Source organism: Pristis pectinata, chromosome 6 (assembly GCF_009764475.1).
Source record: "Pristis pectinata isolate sPriPec2 chromosome 6, sPriPec2.1.pri, whole genome shotgun sequence".
Lineage (NCBI taxonomy): Eukaryota > Metazoa > Chordata > Chondrichthyes > Rhinopristiformes > Pristidae > Pristis > Pristis pectinata.
The window spans coordinates 115,187,925-115,207,707 of NC_067410.1; the positions used below are offsets into that span (position 1 = coordinate 115,187,925).

Genomic DNA, 19,783 nt, shown 5'->3' on the forward strand with positions numbered 1-19,783 from the left:
TACAGGTAAACAATAACAGCTACAGAGTAAAGTGTCACAGCTACAGAGAAAGTGCAGTGCAATAAGATGCGAGGTCACAACAAGGTAGATCGTGAAGTCATAGTCCATCTCATTGTATAAGGGAACTGTTCAATAGTCTTATCACAGTGGGGTAGAAGCTGTCCTTAAGTCTGGTGATACTATCATATCTTTTTCCACCACTTTCCCTGTCAGCCCATTCCAGGCACCTACCACTCTGTTTAAAAACAAAACAACTTCCCTGCACATAAACTTCCCTCCTCTCACCTTAAATACATGTCCTCTTGAAAGTAAAGGCCAACTTTCCAATTGCCATCTTAATTATTCACTTTACCTGATCTTTTCTGAACACCAGCATTTAATAGTCTCACACCATTTAAATAATTCCTCTGGTTTCTGATATCAAAGACAACTAACTATTGGCTTTTGTTTCCCACCAGTTGAGTGTAGCGACAACGTATTCACAGAAAGATCAGGAATAGTCACGAGCCCAGACTATCCCAATCCATACCCCAAGAGCTCAGACTGTTTGTACCGCATTGAACTGGAAGATGGATTTCTCATCACGTTGGAGTTTGTTGATGTCTTTGATCTAGAAGACCACCCAGATGTGCTGTGCCCTTATGACTATCTGAAGGTGAGCACCGAAATGTGTGTGTTGGAACGTGTTACGTGTTAGAAGGGCATCATCAGTGACCTAAAGAAGGCCCATTGATTGGCATGAACTTTGTCAAATTAATGCAGGATTGAACGTGTAGAGTAACCACAAGTGCCTACATTTGACATTCAATGACAATAACTTCACTGGGACCACTCCCACAAATTTGACCAGAAACGTTACTGGACCAGCCACATAAGATGTCAGTTAGGTTGTAGTACTTAGCTACTGTGGATAGTTGTGATCACCATAGTAGAGAAAATATGTGCAGGCATGAGAGGATACCAAGGAAATGTACAAGGATGCTCCTGGGGCTGAAAGATTATAGTTAGGAGGAAAGACTTTTGCTGGAACAACACACAAGGAGCTGGAGGAACTTGGCGGGTCAGACAGCTGAGTTCCTCCAGCTCCTTTGTGTGTTGCTTCAACTTTCCAGCATCTGCAGTCTCTTGTGTCTCTATGTTGCTGGAGTTGTTTTCATGGAAAATGGGAGAATTATAAACTGTATAAAATCATAAGAAATGTAGATCTTGTACGATAAGCCTCCCAACAGTCAGTGGGAATTAGAAGACCAGATATGTAGGCAAATCACAGTAGGGTGTAAAAAGAATAGGGTTGTAATAGTGGGGATTTTAACTTTCCCAATATTGACTGGGATTTTCAGTGTAAGGAACTTGGATGGGGTTGAATTCATAAAATGTATTCGAGGGGTTTACAATGCAGTATGTAGGGCCCTTCTAGGGAAGGGGCTGTACTCGACCTTGTCTTAAGGAATGAGGATGGGAAAGTGGCAGATTGTCTGTGGAGGAACCCTTTGGAAACAGTGATCGTAGCTCAGGATGTTTCAAGGTAGTCCTGGAAAAAGTTAATCGTCTTAATTACCCTGAAAAATTCTCAAATTGGGGGAGGGCTGATTTCAAATCTACTTTTCCCCCTCTCACCTTAAAGCTATGCTCTCTAGTATTTGGCATTTCAACTCTGGGGGGGAAACATCCTCTATCTACCCTATCTATGCCTCTCATAATTTTTATATACTTCTACAGCTGCTACATAACTTGCCAACTTTTATACTCTGTGCCCTGACTGATGAATGCAAGTATGCCATATGCTGCCTTTACCATCCTATCCACTTGTGTTCAGGGAGGTGGTGCAAGCTTTCAGTGGAAACTTTCTCAGCAGGTGGAAATTGCAGGTGTTGCTAAATGAGTGAAGATCAAATGGAATGTCAAACTGCTTGCATCCTCCTGCCACTCTCAATATTGTTGAGATTGTAGCATCTCCTCTGAGGGAAGCTGGAAGGGTCATTACTGAGGCCCAGCACTGTCCATGCCTATCATCCTACTAAACAAAGAACATGCCCAGAATCAGGCCCAAATTCTCACTGGACTCTGATGCAGTCTGGTGATGTCATGGGAATGGTGGGGACACTAATGACATCTTGTGATTAACAACTGGATTTTAAGACTCATTGGGAGGAATGCATATCAGTTTTGTTAAACCCAAATGACGTGGAACTTAGAATGGTTGCTGTGTGATTATACACAAGCTCAGTTTGGGAGGTGTGCAAAGAACTGCAATGAACATCATTTTGCTGTGTTTTCTCCAGACTTGTTTCTTTTGTTTCCAATGAATCAATAATTTTCTGGTTTTTAGCCCAGCTGGGATTTCCAGTTTTTGTTTTGTTCTCTGCTGCAGATTAAAGCCGGAATGAAGGAGTTTGGCCCTTTCTGTGGTGATAAGAGTCCTGGAAAGATTGTGACAAACAGCAGCAGTGTCCAGGTTCTCTTTCACACCGATGATTCAGGAGATAACCGCGGCTGGAAATTTGCCTTCACGTCAGTTGGTGGGTTTGCTGCTGGCAGCCAGTTCACTTTGTTCGAAACGTTTTCCCCCTCTTGTATTGTGTAATCACCCGTCAGTATCTCCTGCTCCACGCATCTTACAGCTGACTGTCCCTCACCTGTCATTCTATAAAAGATACCTGGATAACTGCTTGAAGAGCCATAACCTGGACCAAGAGCTGGGAAGTGGGAGTAATCCAAGTAGCTCCATCTTTGGCCAACATTACCACAATTGCCCAAGTGGCCTGCCTCTTTGTTGTAAATGTTTTTCCAATTTTTCCTGTTGGTGTGGGCCAAAAGGTCAACACAGTTTTCAGTCCTTAGCATCTGAGTCAAGTGCATTCTGATTTTCCACTAAACATCCCCAAGTGTGACCAGTTATTAGAACTGGGAAAGAACCCAGTTCCTTTTCTGAGGGTGTAAATGCTTTTATCTGCCTACCCAATATAAACAGCTAACTAGGCCAAGGACACTGTTCAAGGCTTTCCTAATCTGTGCAGTTCAGACCCACGTCACTGGCCCAGGTTACTCAGGCTATATCTGTCTGCACACGAGTATGTGTTTGTGAGACCAATGCCGCACAAGTTGCACTCTGTGCAGTGTAAGCAGTGCCCTAGCTTTGATAACACCCTGAGACAGATGGATGGATCCTTGTGGCACTCTTTGTTGGGTGCACAGCTCTTTGAGGGGGTAGTGAGGGCTCTGGCAGATATTAGTACATTCCCAGTTAATTTCTACATGGCCTCAGGTGCAAGGCACCACTCTGCTGGCTAACAGACCAGAGAGATTAATGGCATTCCCAAGGTTTAGATTTGAAGCCCAACTGCAAGCAGCTGAAGCTTGGAAAAGATTCTATCACACCAGGCCAGTCAGTTGCACAGCCAAGGCCTCCACTGATCTAGTGGGTGTTCTTTTCACTTCCCTGGAGCTACCACAGGTTCCATGCACTGGGCAATAGATCACTTGGGAGTTGTGGATTATTTCTTGGCCGGGTTCTGAGTGGTGAACTACTTCAATCCTCCTACCTATTGACATGTTCCCAGTGACTGTCGTACTTCAACCTAAACTGTTGTCCTTGTTACAGTTATCTCTAGTTCCTCAGTTCATCCTTGTCTCCTGGTTACTTGTGTTGCACTTGGTTCTTCTGATTTAATTGTTTACTATCCTCTCTTCCGTCTCCTCCATTGAATAACTGAGGACCAAGTCAGGCTCTGCAATTGTCTAATCCACTCTTACTTTTCACACCTTGTTCCATCAGCCATCTCTTCAATCAACTCTTGTCTTCTGAGTTTTTGTTAGCCACTATTTAGTTGTTGTGCCTTGGCATGTCTGTTTCATGAAATATTCTACAAGGAATTCAAAATGTTGATGAATCACAAGCAAAAATACTACAGCAGCAGGAAATCTGAAATAGAGAAATCTTGGGGTACCGGATAATATTGATGAGTTAGTAAAATGGGCAGAACAATGGTAGATGGAATTTAATCCTGGTAACTGAGAGATGATGAATTAGGACATGCAGTGACTGATAGGGCTGAGGGAGTAATTGAGGAACAGAGGGACCTTGGTGTACATCCGTGGATCCCTGAAGGTGGCAGCACAGGTAGGTGAGGTGTTTAAGAAGGCATACAGGATACTTGCCTTCATTAGCCCGCAAAAAAAAGTATGAGATTATGGTTAGGCCACAGCTGGAGTATTGTGGGCAGTTCTGGTCATAACGCTATAAGAAGGATGTGACTGCACTTGAGAGGGTACAGAGGAGATTCAGCAGGATGTTGCCTGGGATGCAGTGTTTCAGTTATAAGGAGAGTCTATAGGCTGGGGTTGTTTTCCCTAAAAGGGAGGAAGCTGAGGGGGAACCTGATTCGGGTACTCAGATGTGAGGTGCAATAGGGTAGATATGAAGAAACTTTCCCCATAGCAGAGGTGTTTAAAACCAAAGGATATAGGCTTAGGGTGAGGGGTAGAAACTGAAGGGCATCTGAGGAAGATGTTTTTTCACCTAGAGGTTGGTTGGAATTGATGAAACAGTAAATGACCAATGATGATTCAGGGTAAACAAATTCAGTAGTAATTAACCGGAATGGAGATGTTCCACATTGTTGGGTGGATGCCAGTGTTAAAACTACTGGTACAGCTTGGCCATATTTTCACAGGCAGAATGTGCAAACTGCCACAGACAGCATTGACTGTCAGGATTAAACCCCGGTCACTGGAGCGATGAGGTAGAACTGTAGCTCCTATACCACCATACACCCCTTTTTGTTGATAACTTTGTTATTATGGGTGATATTGTTGCTGTTCTTGTCAATGCCTGTGGTATTGTGAATGATGTTGAAGCTGTTGATGCATGAGGTAGTGGATGATATTGATGTTTTCATGTCAATGCATGTGGATTTGTGAATGCTTTTGATGTTTGTGATAATGTGGATGAAACTGGTGCTGTTCTTGTTGATGCTTGTCATACCGTGGATGAAATGAATGTTGTTGTATTTGCGTGTTGCTTAGATGTTGATAATAATGGAGGTAATGTCATCGCTGCTGATGTCAGTGACACTGATGTTAATAATTTAGGGAAACACCCAGGGAAATTCCTCCCTAACGTTGAAGGGAAATAAAGGAACTCCAGGAGATCACAGTGACTGGGCGATTAATCTTCAGTTACCATTGCATGAACTCGTCCAGCTTCCCTTTGATTGTTTGCAAGGAAACTGCATTAATGGCATGAGCCAGAACTTATTCCATGGATTAACAGGCTGGCAACATTTAGTACCTTTATAACAACTAACTTTGTTCAACAGTTGTGTTACATGTAGTCGTTGTGTCCCCTGATCCTTCTGAATCTACTTAGTTCCTAATGAGGAGATTCACTAGGATGTTGCCTGGACTGGAGGACATTAGTTATGGGAAGAAATTGGGCAGGCTGGAGTGAAGTGAAGGAGGTTGAGAGGTGATCTGATTAAAGTGTACAAGTTTATGAGAGGTGTAGATAGTCAAAATCTCTTGCCCAGTGTCGGGGTATCAAAAATAAAAAGGTATAGGTTTAAGACGAGGAAAGAATTTCAAAGGAGATTTGAGGGGAAAGATTTTTTGCACAGAGTGGTTGATATCTGGAACTTGTTGCTGGAGGAGTTGGTGGAATCACATACAGGCAACCTCGTGTTACGGCAGTTCAGGTAACAGAAATTCGCCCTCAAGGAATTCGCAAATCACTACCAAAATCTGGGATATGGAATAAAAATTTGTGGAAAAAAGTAAATACAAAATTTATTATTTTTCAACTCATTTCGACACGTGCAGGTAACATGGCTTTGTGTTACAAAAAATATTTCTGTGGACTGTTTTCTAGGAATACAAGCTCCCACATAATGCAGGGCTTATAATTACTAATTTAGAGACATTTGGGACTCTAAGGACCATCTCTAAGGAGCAAATCTCTTTTATGATATATAGTAATTAGAATTGGCTCACCACATCCATGCTGACTTTTCTTCCCATCTACACTAATCCCATTAGGTCCATATCCTACTCTCCCTTGCTTGCTTAAGTGCCTGTCTGAATGTCTCTGAAATATAGTGATTGTATCCAATTCCATTATCTCCTTTGGAGGCGAGTTCCAGTTATCAACTACTTCTGTGCAAAAAAAAACTTTACCCTCAAGTCCCCTTAAATCTCTTTCCTCTCTCCTTAAGCCTATGCCCTCTTGTTTTTGACATCCCAGAAAAAGTCTCTGACTATCTACCCTATTACTATCCCTTATAATTTTATACACCTCTATCGGGTCACCCCTCCTTCACTTCAGGGAAAGCAAACAAAGCTGATCCAATTTCTCCCTATAACTAAAGTCCTCTAATCCTGGTGAATCTCCTCTGCACTCTTTCCAGCACAACCACACCCTTTCTAAAGTGGTGACTAGAACTGCACACAAGTGCAACATAACGCCCCAACTTTTATACTTAATGCCCTGACCCATGATGACAAGCAAGGCATATGCACCCTTCACCACCCTGTCTACCTGTGTTGTCAGTTTCAGGGAGCGATGAACTTGAACCCCAAGGTTGCTCTGTTCATCAACATTCCTTAGTGCCCTACCATATACTGTATATATCCTACCCCTATTTGACTTTCCAAAATGCATCATCTTGCACTTCTCAGGATTACATTCCATCTGCCAACTTTCCATCTGATCTATATGCTGCTGTAGCCTTAGACAACCTTCTTTGCTTTCTACAGCATCACTAACTTTCGTGTCATCTACCGACTTACTAATCATACCTCGCTACATTCACATCCAAGTTTTTAACATCTAACACGAACAACAAGCACTGATCCCTGTGGTACACCACTGTCACAGACTTCTAGTCAGAAAAGCATGCATCTACCACTACCCTCTGCCTCTTATCACCAAGCCAATTTTGAATACCTTTAGCCAGCTGGCCTTGGGTACCATGTTTCTTAGCCTTCTGGATCATTTTACAATGTAGGAACTTGTCAGATGCCTTAGTGAAGGTAAGATATATATATAGACAACATTTACCACCTTGCCTTTATCAACCTTAGTTACTTCCTCAAAAAATTTATTCACACTGAGGCAGGATTTCTCCTGACTATCCCTGATCAGCCCCTTCATTTTCAAATGTACATAAATCCTAGTCCTTGGGATTTTCTCCAATAATTTCCCTACCACTGATATAAGGCTCACCAGCCTGTAGTTACCTGGCTTATCTCTGCTGCCTTTCTTAAATTTGTAACAACTATAGCTATCTTCCAGTTTTCTGGTGCCTCACCTATGGCTAACAAAGTTGGAAAGATCTCCATCAGGGCCCCAGCTATCTCTTCCCTTGCTTCCCCTAACAACCTGGGACAACTCTTATCTGGCCCTGGGGATTTATCAATTCGTACACATCCCATAATATCTAATATCTCCTCCTCAATACTGACCTGCTCTAGATTATCCACATACCCTTTCCTGAATTCACTATCTTCCACGTCCTTCTCCTTTTGAATATAGATATGAAATTATTCGTTTAGGACCTCACCCACATTGCCTGGCTCCAAATATAGATCACCCCTTTGGTCCCTAAGGGCACCCACTCTTTCCCTGACTACTCGCTTGTTACCGATGTAGAATGTCTTGGGATTCTCCTTAATCTTGCTTGCCAAAGATATCTCATGTCTCCTTTTCATCCTCCTGATTTTTCTCCTACACTATATTCCTCGAGAATCCCTTGATCTCAGTTGCCTTTACCTGCCATGTGCTTCCTTATTTTTCCCTGATCAAATCTTCAATATCTTTCAAGGTTCCCTAATTTTGCCGTCTTTACCTTTCATCCTTACCTAAACATGCTGGCCCAGAACTCTTACTACCTCTCTAAAAAGGCCTCCCACTTGTCAGCCGTTGTTTTACCCCCAAACATCTGCTCCCAGTGTTCTTTTACTAGGAGACACAAGAGACAGCAGATGCTGGAATATGGCAAAAAAACAAAGTGCTGGACTAACTCAGCAGGTTGATCAGCATCTGTGAGGAATTGGTTCCAGATGCAAGGTCTTGACCCAAAACATTGACAATTCCTTTTCTCCCACAGCTGCTGCCTAACCTGCTGAATTACTCCAGCAGATTGTTTGTTGCTGTACTTTTACCAGGGCCTCTCTTATGCTATTGAAACCAGCCTTCCCCAAATTCAAGACTTAACGTGAGGACCAACCTTATCCCTTTCCAGCATTACGCACTCTCAAATCTATGCCATTTTTAAATTAAAGCCCCGGTTCTCTAAGACTGTCCTTGTAACTGAATCTCTGAAGCTTTTAAGACTGGCATCAATTTATTGGCTACCAGCTCCAGGGATTCTGGGCCCCTTGGTATGTTTGGAGACTAAATCTTGATAGTGTGGTAGATATAGCCTAATAAGTGTGTTGCACAGGGACAGAATGAGTGCTTTAAAGTTTTGTAAATGACAACGCATTCTCGTGGTCAGTGGTCATAGCCCTTCAATGAATCATGGATTGTAAAACCTAGATTGCAACAATTGTATGTAACACTACAGTTATCAATATTAAATATATCTCTTAGATATAATATGTATATTATATAAGTGTGGAATGGAGCCACTGTTTATTCCCTATTACATATGGATCCAATCCACCTAGACCAGGGTTTTAAACTCTGTAAATTTGATTAGTTTGGCAATTGCCTTTCTCTTTCTGGTCTTAAATGACTTTATCAAAAATATTTCTGATAATTTATACATGACTTTTAATATTTCCCATTACAGTTCTTGCTTTTTATTCTGGATTGCCTTCCCTCTCATTCCTTTTTTTTGTTTTGAGCTTTGTTCCCATCTGTTACTTCTCCATCGGCACTGATGTAATCAGCATGTTGCCCAGTTGCTTTATTTCTTAATGAACTTCTTCTGTATAAATAAAGGCACAGAGACAATGGCAGTGAAGAAATGAGTGAAATTCAATCAAATTGGGAAAAATATTAAGAGTAAGGAAAGATTCATGAATCTGGCAGGGCCTTGTCAGCCAGTTGTCTGGGAATCAGTACTTTTGGTGGAAAGTTAACAGGTCTATTTTAATTAGAGGGTGAAAGTAGTTGTTAACTAGCACAGTGCTAATACCCAAACCCGTTTGAGAATCTATATTTAGAACATAGTTTTAACCGTAATTGTTACTACCTCAATATGAATTTAGAGAATTTAATCCAGTCACCTAATTAAGCACAATTTTCATGGACCATATATGTAGGTAACACATACCCACTTCCACTGAAGGTGTAGAGTGCATTGGGTGGCAAAAAGTTTTGCACTGCCAGGTGGCTCTGGGGCCAGGGACAGAGAAAGTGGGCATTGGATGACCTGGAGGAGATTGTTCAGAGAGGAAAGCCATGTTAAACCGTCCCACCTCTAATTCATTTAAAGCCGAGTGAGCACAAGGAAATCCAATCACTCCTTTTAGGAACAAGTTGGCCTCGAACTCTCACTATTTCATTTTGGAATGACTCCCATTAGTCACATAGTCTTGCCTGTAAGCAGCTACCCCCAATCCACTTTTGCCAGATGCTGTCTTAGCATGTTGAAGTTGGCTTTTGCCAAATTCAGAACCATAATTTCAGATTCATTCTTGTCCTTCTCCGTAACAACCTTAACATTTGCAGCATTATGGTCACTATCTCTGAAAAGTTCTCCCATTGACACAGTATCAGCTGTCTGGTTACAATCCAGTGCTGCCCCTTCCCTAGTAGGACTATCTAATACCTCAATTTTCTTGTGGACACACTTTAAAAATTCCATCCTCCACACTAAGGCAATCCCGGTTAATATTGAAACTCCTACTACTGTATCCTTTTATGCTTGCACTTCTTTGTGGGTTGATTGCATGTAAGCTTCTCTGTGTCCCATTGTTTGTTTGAAGGCCTGTAGTACACACCAGCAGTGATTGCCCCCTTTATGTTAAGCTCTACAATTATGGCTTCATATGAAGAGTCCTCTAGGATATCCTTCCTTCCAACTGCAGTCATGGACTCCTTGATTAATATTGCAATGCCACTTCCTCTTTTATATTCCACCACCCCCACCCCCCCTCCAACCCATCCCTATCATACAGGAAGATTCTATACCCTAGAATGTTGAGTCACCAATCCTGCCCTCCTTCAAACCATGTCTCTGTGAGAGCAACAATATTGTGTTCCCATGTGCTAATTGACACCCTCAGTTTGTCTGGCTCACTAGTCAAAGCCCTTGCATAAAAGTTTTCCTTTTGTATTTTGGCTTTTCTTCATCCTCTTCTGTGGTGCTCCATGTCTCATGGTCCTGCCAAATTTTCAGCTACACTTTCACCTGACCTTTCTCTTCCTGTGCTCCCCTTCTTTCCCACCCCACCCCCCAGCATATAGCACCAGATTTAATCCAGAAATTAAAACTTTAAGAGGCCTGGGTACCCAGCTTCCTAAATTAAAGTTGCAGAACACAGAAGAATTCAACTCCTCAGACTTCAACTCCTCTTCTCTGCCAGTTCCTCATAGCCCTCAATTTCCAATCTTTCAAAATGTATCTACATCTTTAATTACTTCCAATGATCTAGCCTCCACAACTCTGCAGGAGGTGGAATTCAGCAGACTTTATATTTATCCTGGAGGTTAACCTTTTGTATATACACTACACTGACTCTGAAGCAAGCATATTTCTCCTTGGATATAGAATCCTGCATGTAGGTCTCGCCAAAGCCCTGTAATATTTTAATGAGACTTCCTTACTTCTGCACTCCAACCCCTTGCTGTACCATTTGGTATTGGTTTATTATTGTCACTTATACTGAGGTACAGTGAAAAGCTTGTCTTACAAACTGATCGTACAGGTCAATTCATTACACAGTGCAGTTACATTGAGTTAGTACAGTGTGCATTGATGTAGTACAGGTAAAAAACAATAACAGTACAGAGTAAATTGTCACAGCTACAGAGAAAGTGCAGTGCAATAAGGTGCAAGGTCACAACAAGGTAGATCGTGTGGTCATCGTCCATCTCATTGTATGACCAAGATGGCGCCGGAGCGTGGCGACACATTGCAAACTGCTCTCTACAGATTTGCCTTCTGATCTGCCTCTAGGAGAGCAGTCCTTCCAGTCATGTACCCCTCACCATGTAGCATGGAATCAAAGAGCAAGGAAACGGGCCCTTTGACCCATCATCCAAGCACCCATTTTATTCTCCATTTCCCAACAACTCACCCCAAATTCTACCTACATGCCAAGGGAAATTTACAGGTGCCAACTAACCTGTCAACCTGCACTTCAGGATGTTCAAGCTATCAACAAATTTGGAAACTTCAGCCATATCATTGATGTAGATTATGAATAGCTGGCACCAGTCACTGAGCCCACTAGTACACCTCTGGTCACAGCCTGCGAACTAGGGAAGGGTCTGTTTATTCCCATTCCATTATTTCTGTCCAATAACCAATTCTCTTTCCAAGTCAATATATTACCCCTGATTACCCCTTGGGCAACTGCTCTGCCCAAGACCGCAAGAAGCTGCAGAGAGTTGTGGACACAGCCCAGTGCGTCATGTACACCAGCCTCCCTTCCTTGGACTCTGTCTTTACCTCTCGTTGTCTTGGTGTAGCAGCCAGCATAATCAAAGACCCACCCACCCGGGACATTCTCTCTTCTCTTCCATCAGGTAGGAGATGCAGGAGCCTGAGGGCACATACCACCAGACTTAAGACACCACCTACCCCACTGTGATAAGACTATTGAACGGTTCCCTTATACAATGAGATGGACTATGACCACACGATCTACCTTGTTGTGACCTTGCACCTTATTGCATTGCACTTTCTCTGTAGCTGTGACACTTTACTCTGTACTGTTATTGTTTTTACCTGTACTACATCAATGTACTTTGTACTAACTAAATGTAACTGCACTGTGTAATGAATTGACCTGTATGATCGGTTTGTAAGACAAGCTTTTCACTGTACCTCAGTAAAAGTGACAATAATAAACCAATACCAATTGCATGTGCTCAAACCTTATTTACCAATCTCCTGTGTGGGACTTTATTGCAGGTCATAGTCATACAGCACAGTGGCAGACCCTTCAGCCCATTATGTTCATTGCCACTCCTTGTACCCACTTGCACTAATCTCATTTACCCACATTAGATCTGTAACCGTCTATGCTATGGCAATTTAGTCCAGATGAAGGGTCTCAACCCGAAACGTCAACTGTCCATTTCCCTTTATAGGTACTGCCTGACCTACTGAGTTCCTCCAGCATCTTGTGTGTTGCTCCAGGTTCCAACATCTGTAGTCTCTTGTCTCCAGGTACTTGTCTAAATGCTTCTTAAGTGTCGTGAGCCTATCTACCTCCACCACCTCTTTAGGCAGCACATTGTAGACTCCAATCACCATATGTATGAAAAAATTCCCCTTCAGATCCCGCCTAAATCTCCTCCCTCTCACCTGAAACCTATGTCTTAGACACATTAATCATGGGAATTTCTTTTTTGCTATCTGCCTTCGCTATCCCCCTCATTATTTTGTGCACCTCTTTCAGGTTGCTCCTCAGCCTCCTTCACTCCACTGTAAATAAACTAAGTCTATCCTGTCTCTCCTTATAACTACAACACTCCATCCAATCTAGACAACATCCTGATGAATCTCCTCTGCACCCTGTCCAGTGTAATCACATCTTCCCTACAGTGTGGTGACCAGAACTGCACAATTGAAAGCCATTTAAAAATCCAAATACACCATATCCATGGTTTCCCCATATCTATTCTACTAGTCACATCCTCAATCATCTCCAGTAGATTAATCAAATGTTGTTTTCCTTCCTGTTCAGAATTTTCCCTCACTGATTTTGGGCTGACAGGTTGGTAGCTCCCTGATTTCTCTCCCTCTCTTAAATAGTGGGGTCACATTTGCTACCCTCCTATCCAAAGGAACAAATCCAAATGAACCCTTAAAGATGATAACAGTGCATCAACCATCTCTGAAACTACCTCCTTCTTCAGAACTCTGGGATGTAGATAATCAAGTCCTGGGGATTCAGCATCTGTCAAGCCCTACTCTGGTACTTGTTTTTGCTAATTGTTCCTTAAATTTCTCATTGTTGTCTGATCCTTGGTTCACTAATAAATCCAGCAGATTTTGTGTGATTGTTTAACTCCTCTACTACTTCTCCATTCTCCATAATAAATTCTCCTGAGTCCATAAGGAGCCCACATTGCTCTCACTAGTCTTTTCCTCATTGCATGCCCATAAAAGCTCTTGAGTGGGGGCAACAAGCAATCTGCTGAAGAACTCAGTGGGTCGAGCAGCATCTGTGGGAGGAAAGGAATTGTTGACATCTCAGTTTGAAACCCTGCATCAGGACTGTCAGATACTGCTTGACCCGCTGAGTTCTTCCAGTGTGTTGTTCTAGATTCCAGCATCTGCAGTCTGTGTCTCCAAAGCTCTTCAGTATATGTTTTTTTTTTCAGATTTCTCACCTGTCACATTCTATTTTGCCTTTCCTTCTCGTGTCTCTAGTTACCTGAGTATTGTCTCCCAAAATTATGTTCTGAAAGAAATGAATCTGAGAGAATTTCATTATAGGAAATTGCTGTTTTGTTTACAACTAGTGATATAAAATGCTATTAACTCAGCATTACTTTTCCAGCATTTTCTGCATCATTATGCCTGGTTGGTAATGATCACTGTTGCCTTGATGTTTCATCTTTTACTAACTTCTCTCATCTACACTGGTTCATCTTCCATTGCTGGATCCAGCAGTGAATCTCTTTTATTGGAAATCTACTTGTATACTAGGTACACACAGTAATCACCCTATCAGTAACTGAACCTCAACCTGAATCACCATTATTAATGATTACTTCAGTCTGTGAGCAGTCAACTGGTTGCTCATTTAATGGAAATTCTGGCTATAAATTGCACAGGATGGAACCTTATTTAGTGACCTTTTATGTAGTATTATGCTGTTTTTGGTATTTATGTTGAAGATTTTTATAGTGATAAAATGATACTAATTCTGCTGTTCATAATATTATTGATATTGACACTGAAGGTAGTGATATCAATGATGAAGCTGAAAATTATGTATTGACAGTTTGAGATATCACTTATGAAATAATTGACAACTCTGATTAAATTTTTTGATTAGGTAAATTTGGTTACCGATGTGTCTATTGTTCTTTCTATTTATACCTATGGGACAGAAGGAGGGCATTGGCCTAATGAATCAATGCTGGAGGAAGGATCTATTTAGAGTAATCCTCTTCTCAGCTGCTTGTATCCTTGTGGGTTACAGCACCTCAGCATACAGGAGCCTTTTAAATGTGGTGTGAATTTTAGGCAGTGAGTTCCAGATCCCCACCATTCTTTGGGTGAAAATATTTTTCTAAACAACTTGCTAATCTTTCACCAATTATTTTTAACCTTTGACTCCTAGAAATTGACTTCCTTGCCAAGGTCCTTCCTGTTCACTTTGTCCAGGCCACTCATAATTTAATACACCTCAATTAAATTCAGCCTTGGTCTCTTTGGGTGCACAATGGTGCAGATAGTAGAGCTGATGCTTGCAGCACCAGAAACCAGAGATCAATCCTGATCTCTGTGCTGTCTGTGTGGAGTTTGAGTATTCTCCCTGTAACTGCATGGCTTTCCTCCAGGTGCTCTGGTTTCCTCCCACATCCCAAAGAGGTACGGATCAGTAGGTTAACTGGCCGCTGTCAGTTGCCCAAGTGTATAGGTAAGTTGTAGAGTTGGGGGAGTCGATAAGAAGGTGTGAGGAATAAAAACTGGGATTAATATAAAGGGGTGGTTGATGGTCAGCACAGACTCGGGCTGAAGGGCCTTTCCATGCTGTACCTCTCCGACCAGTTTCATCTGACTCCCCTGTGCCTCCTGACCGTGCACTCCAGGTCCCAACCACTGGCCATGACTTCTTTGTTTGCCCTGCAAACCTTCCTGTCGTGGATATCGCTTCTCAGTACCTACAGGTCATGACCTTAAATATCTCTATCAGCCCACTTCTAACCCCTTCTGCTCTAAACCTTCAGTCTCTCCACTTCACTGAAGTCCCCCATTCCTCCACATGGGTAAATCTCTTCCTTGCCCTCTCTATAGCCTTTACCTTTATCTTGGAATACTGCAGTGTTTTTTTTAAAAGGCTCATCATGATCTGCTCTTGTACTGTACGCTTCTGTGCATAAAGCCCAGGATCCTGTCGATTTTTTTTTTTTTCTAACCACTTTCTCAACAAGCCCAACTGCTTTTGATGAACAGATCTGTGATTTTAGTTCCCTTTTAGAATCCTTATATTGTCTCTTCTCATTCTTCCAACGCTTCTTATTTCTTAGCGTGAAGGTTCATCTGCCACATGCCTACCCATTCCACCAACTTGTCCAAATCTCCTTGAAATCTTTTGCTATTCAGCTTACCATAGAACCATACAGCACAAAACAGGCCCTTCGGCCCACCATGTTGTGCCGTCCATCAGACCACCCTCACACTACCTAACCCCTTCGTCCCGCATATCCCTCTATCTCACATTCCTCCATATGCCTATCCAACAAGCTCTTGAACCTGTTCAATGTATCTGCCTCCACCACCACCCCAGGCAGTGCATTCCATGCACCAACCACTCTCTGGGTGAAAAACCTCCCTCTGACATCTCCCCTGAACCTCCCACCCATAACCTTAAAGCCATGACCTCTCGTCTTGAGCATTGGTGCCCTGGGAAGGAGGCGCTGACTGTCTACTCTATCTATTCCTCTCAATATTTTATATACCTCTATCATGTCTCCTCTCATCCTCCTCCTTTCCAGTGAATAAAGCCCTAGCACCTTAAGCCTCTCCTCATATTCAATACTCTCCAATCCAGGCAGCATCCTGGTAAAACTCCTCTGCACACTCTCCAATGCCTCCACATCCTTCCTATAATGAGGTGACCAGAACTGAACACAGTACTCTAAGTGTGGCCTAACTAGAGTTTTGTAAAGCTGCATCATCACCTCGCAGCTCTTAAACTCAATCCCGCGATTTATGAAAGCCAACATCCAATTGGCCTTCTTAATTGCTCTTTCCACCTGTGAGGCAACTTTCAATGAACTGTGAATATGAACCCCCAGATCCCCCTGCTCCTCCACACTGCCAAGTACCTTGCCGTTTACCCTGTACTCTGCCCTGGAGTTTGTCCTTCCAAAGTGTACCACCTCACACTTCTCCGGATTGAACTCCATCTGCCACTTGTCAGCCCAGCTCTGCATCCTATCAATATCACTCTGTAAGCTCCAACAGCCCTCCACACTATCCACAACACTGCCTATCTTAGTGTCATCTGCAAACCTACTAACCCAGCCCTCCACCCCCTCATCTAAGTCATCTATAAATATCACAAAAAGTAGAGGTCCCAGAACCGATCCCTGCGGGACACCACTAGTCACTGCCTTCCAATCCGAGAGCACTCAATCCACCACAACCCTCTGCTTTCTACATGCAAGCCAATTCCTAATCCACACAGCCAAGCTTCCTTGGATCCCTTGGCCTCTGACCTTCTGAAGAAGCCTACCATGAGGAACCTTATCAAATGCCTTACTAAAATCCATGTAAACCACATCCACCACACTGCCCTCATCAATCTTCCTGGTCACCTCCTCAAAGAACTCTATCAGGCTTGTGAGGCAAGATCTTCCCTTCACAAAGCCATGCTGGCTGTCCCTAATCAGTCCATGATTCTCAAGGTGTTCATAAATCCTATCCCTTAGAATCCTTTCTAACAGCTTACCCACCACAGACGTGAGACTCACCGGTCTATAATTCCCTGGCCTATCCCTATTACCTTTTTTGAACAAGGGGACAACATTCACAATCCTCCAATCCTCCGGCACCACCCCCGTAGACAACGAGGACTCAAAGATCCTTACCAGCGGTTCAGCAATCTCCTCCCTAGCCTCTCGAAGCAGCCTGGGGAAAATCCCGTCAGGCCCCAGAGATTTATCTGTCTTAATATTATTTAACAACTTCAACACATCCTGTCTCTTGATATCAACAACCTCGAGAACATTACCCCTACCAGCACTCCCTTCCGCATCATCAAGACCCCTCTCCCTGGTGAATACCGAAGAGAAGTACTAATTGAGAACTTCTCCCACTTCCGCCGCCTCCAGGCAAATTCTCCCACCTTTGTCCTTAATCGGACCTACCTTCACCCTAGCCATCCCCCTACCCTTCACACGTACTTGAAAAAGGCCTTGGGATTTTCCTTAACCCTACTAGCCAAAGTCTTTTCATGTCCCCTTCTAGCTCTCCTCAGCCCTTTCTTAAGTTCCTTCCTCGCTACCCTATATTCCCCACGGGCCCTGTCTGAACCTTGCTGCTTATACCTCACGTATGCTACCTTCTTCTCCCTAACAAGTCGTTCCACCTCTCTCGTCACCCACGGTTCCTTCACCCTGCCATTCCTTGTCTGCCTCACCGGGACATATTTATCCCTAACATCCTGCATAAGATCCCTGAACATCGACCACATCTCCATGGTACATTTTCCTTCAAAAAGGACATCCCAATTTACACTCCCAAGTTCTCTCCTTATAGCCTCGTAGTTAGCCCTTCCCCAATTGAACAACCTCTTGTCCTCTCTGCACCTGTTCCTGTCCATGACAATTTTAAAGGTTATGGAGCAATGATCACTGTCCCCCAAATGCTCACCCACCAATAGATCCTTCACCTGTCCCGGTTCATTTCCTAAAACTAGATCTAACATGGCATTCCCTCTAGTCAGCCTGTCAACATACTGTGTCAGGAATCCCTCCTGGACACATTTAACAAATTCCGTCCCATCTAAACCTTTGGCACTAAGCAGGTTCTATATTTGGGAAGTTGAAGTCTCCCATTATAACAACCCTGTTATTTCTGCTTCTCTCCAAACACTGCCTGCAATCTGCTCCTCTATATCTCTACTGCTACCGGGGGGCCTATAGAATACTCCTAGTAGAGTAACTGCTCCTTTCTTGTTCCTTAATTCCACCCATACGGACTCTAGAGATGATCCTTCTACAACATCCATCTTTTCCACAGCCGTAACAGTGTCCCTGACCAGTATCGCCACCCCTCCCCCTCTTCCCCCTTCCCTATCCCTCTTAAAACACCGAAAACCAGGAATATTCAATATCCACTCCTCTCCTGACGTTAGCCATGATATCATAGTCCCCCCATACTTATCCAAGCCCTCAGTTCATCCCCCTTATTCCTGACACTTCTTGCATTTAAGTAAACACACTTCAGTCCATCTACCTTACTATTTTTATAGCCTGTATTCTGCTTCTCCTTCCCCAAAGCCTCTCTACCTGTTTGATCTAACTTTTCCCCATTCCCTTCTTCCTCTGACCTACTCCTCCGGTTCCCTTCCCCCTCACAAACTAGTTTAAACCCTCCTGAACCACCCTAGCAAATCCCGCCGCAAGGATATTGGCCCCCTTCTTGTTCGGGTGTAACCCATCCTCTCTGTACAGGTCCCACCTTCCCGAGAAGAGATCCCAATGGTCCAGAAATCTAAAACCCTCCCTCCTGCACCAGCTTCTCAGCCACGCATTTATCTGCCACCTCCTCCTATTCCTACCTTCACTATCACATGGCACTGGCAGCCTTCCCGAGATTGCTACCCTTGAGGTCCTGTTCCTCAATTTTCTGCCCAGCTCCCTGAACTCACTCTTCAGGACCTCATCCCCCTTCCTACCTATGTCGTTGGTGCCAATATGGACCACAACAACTGGCTGCTCTCCCTCCCACTCAAGAATGCTGTGGACCCGATCAGTGACATCCCAGACCCTGGCACCTGGGAGGCAACATACCATCCGGGATTCATGCTCACTACCACAGAACCTCCTGTCTGTTTCCCTGACTATCGAGTCCCCTATTACTACCGCATGTCTCTTTCCCACCCTTCCCTTCTGAGCAGCAGTACCAGTCCCAGTGCCAGAGACCTGGTAACTGCAGCTAGGCCCCTGCAGGTCATCCTCCTCAACAGCTTCCAAGGCAGAATATTTGTTACTGAGGGGAACAGCCTCTGTCTGCCTGCCTGCCTGACTTCTTCTTCCTCTTCCCTCCCCTGACAGTCACCATTCTATCTGCCTCCTGAACCTCAGATGTACCTACCCTAAGGGGGGTGACTGTCACCTGATGCACTGTGTCTACATAACTCTCTCCCTTCCTTATGCTGCGCAGTGTTTGTAGCTGCGACTCCAGCTCATCAACTCTGAGCCGAAGTTCGTCCAGCCTCAAGCACTTACTACAGATGTGGCCATCTTGGACCGCAGCAAGGTCCACGAGTTCCCACATCAAACAGCTGCAGCATATGACCATGTCCTCCATCTGACTACCTTTCTTTTTTCCCTAGTTAGTCCCACCTACAAATCTATAATGAACAAAAGGTAAACCTTGCCTTTACTTACTTACCAGCTACTTACCCTCCTTGGCCCTTCACGCTGAAGCCCCTCGAGCCGAAGCCCAGAACACTCTGCTGCCACTCACTCCGCTGCCTGCTCTATAGGCTGTTTGCTTTTTAAGCTGCCTGCGCTGCGCCTGCGCAGTCCAGCCCCCACTCGACTACTTAGAAAAAACTTATAAAAAAAATCTAAACCTTACACTAAAAACCCTAACAAAAACTAACCCTTACACCCAAAAACCCTAATAAAAGTGATAAACAGATTACAGCTTACTCCATCTCCCAAGTTTTGTGTCATTACAAAAGCAGCAACCCCAGT

The 19,783-nt window shown here is 43.6% G+C and overlaps 1 protein-coding gene across 1 annotated transcript in view; it reads left to right on the forward strand.

Moving 5' to 3' along the window:
* The window catches only part of LOC127571373 (mannan-binding lectin serine protease 1-like), a 79,534-nt gene that overhangs the window by 24,290 nt on the left and 35,461 nt on the right, over positions 1-19,783 (forward strand). Inside the window, 2 exon segments of the mRNA XM_052017688.1 lie at positions 459-655; positions 2,372-2,519. Coding sequence (XP_051873648.1) covers positions 459-655; positions 2,372-2,519 — 345 coding nt within the window.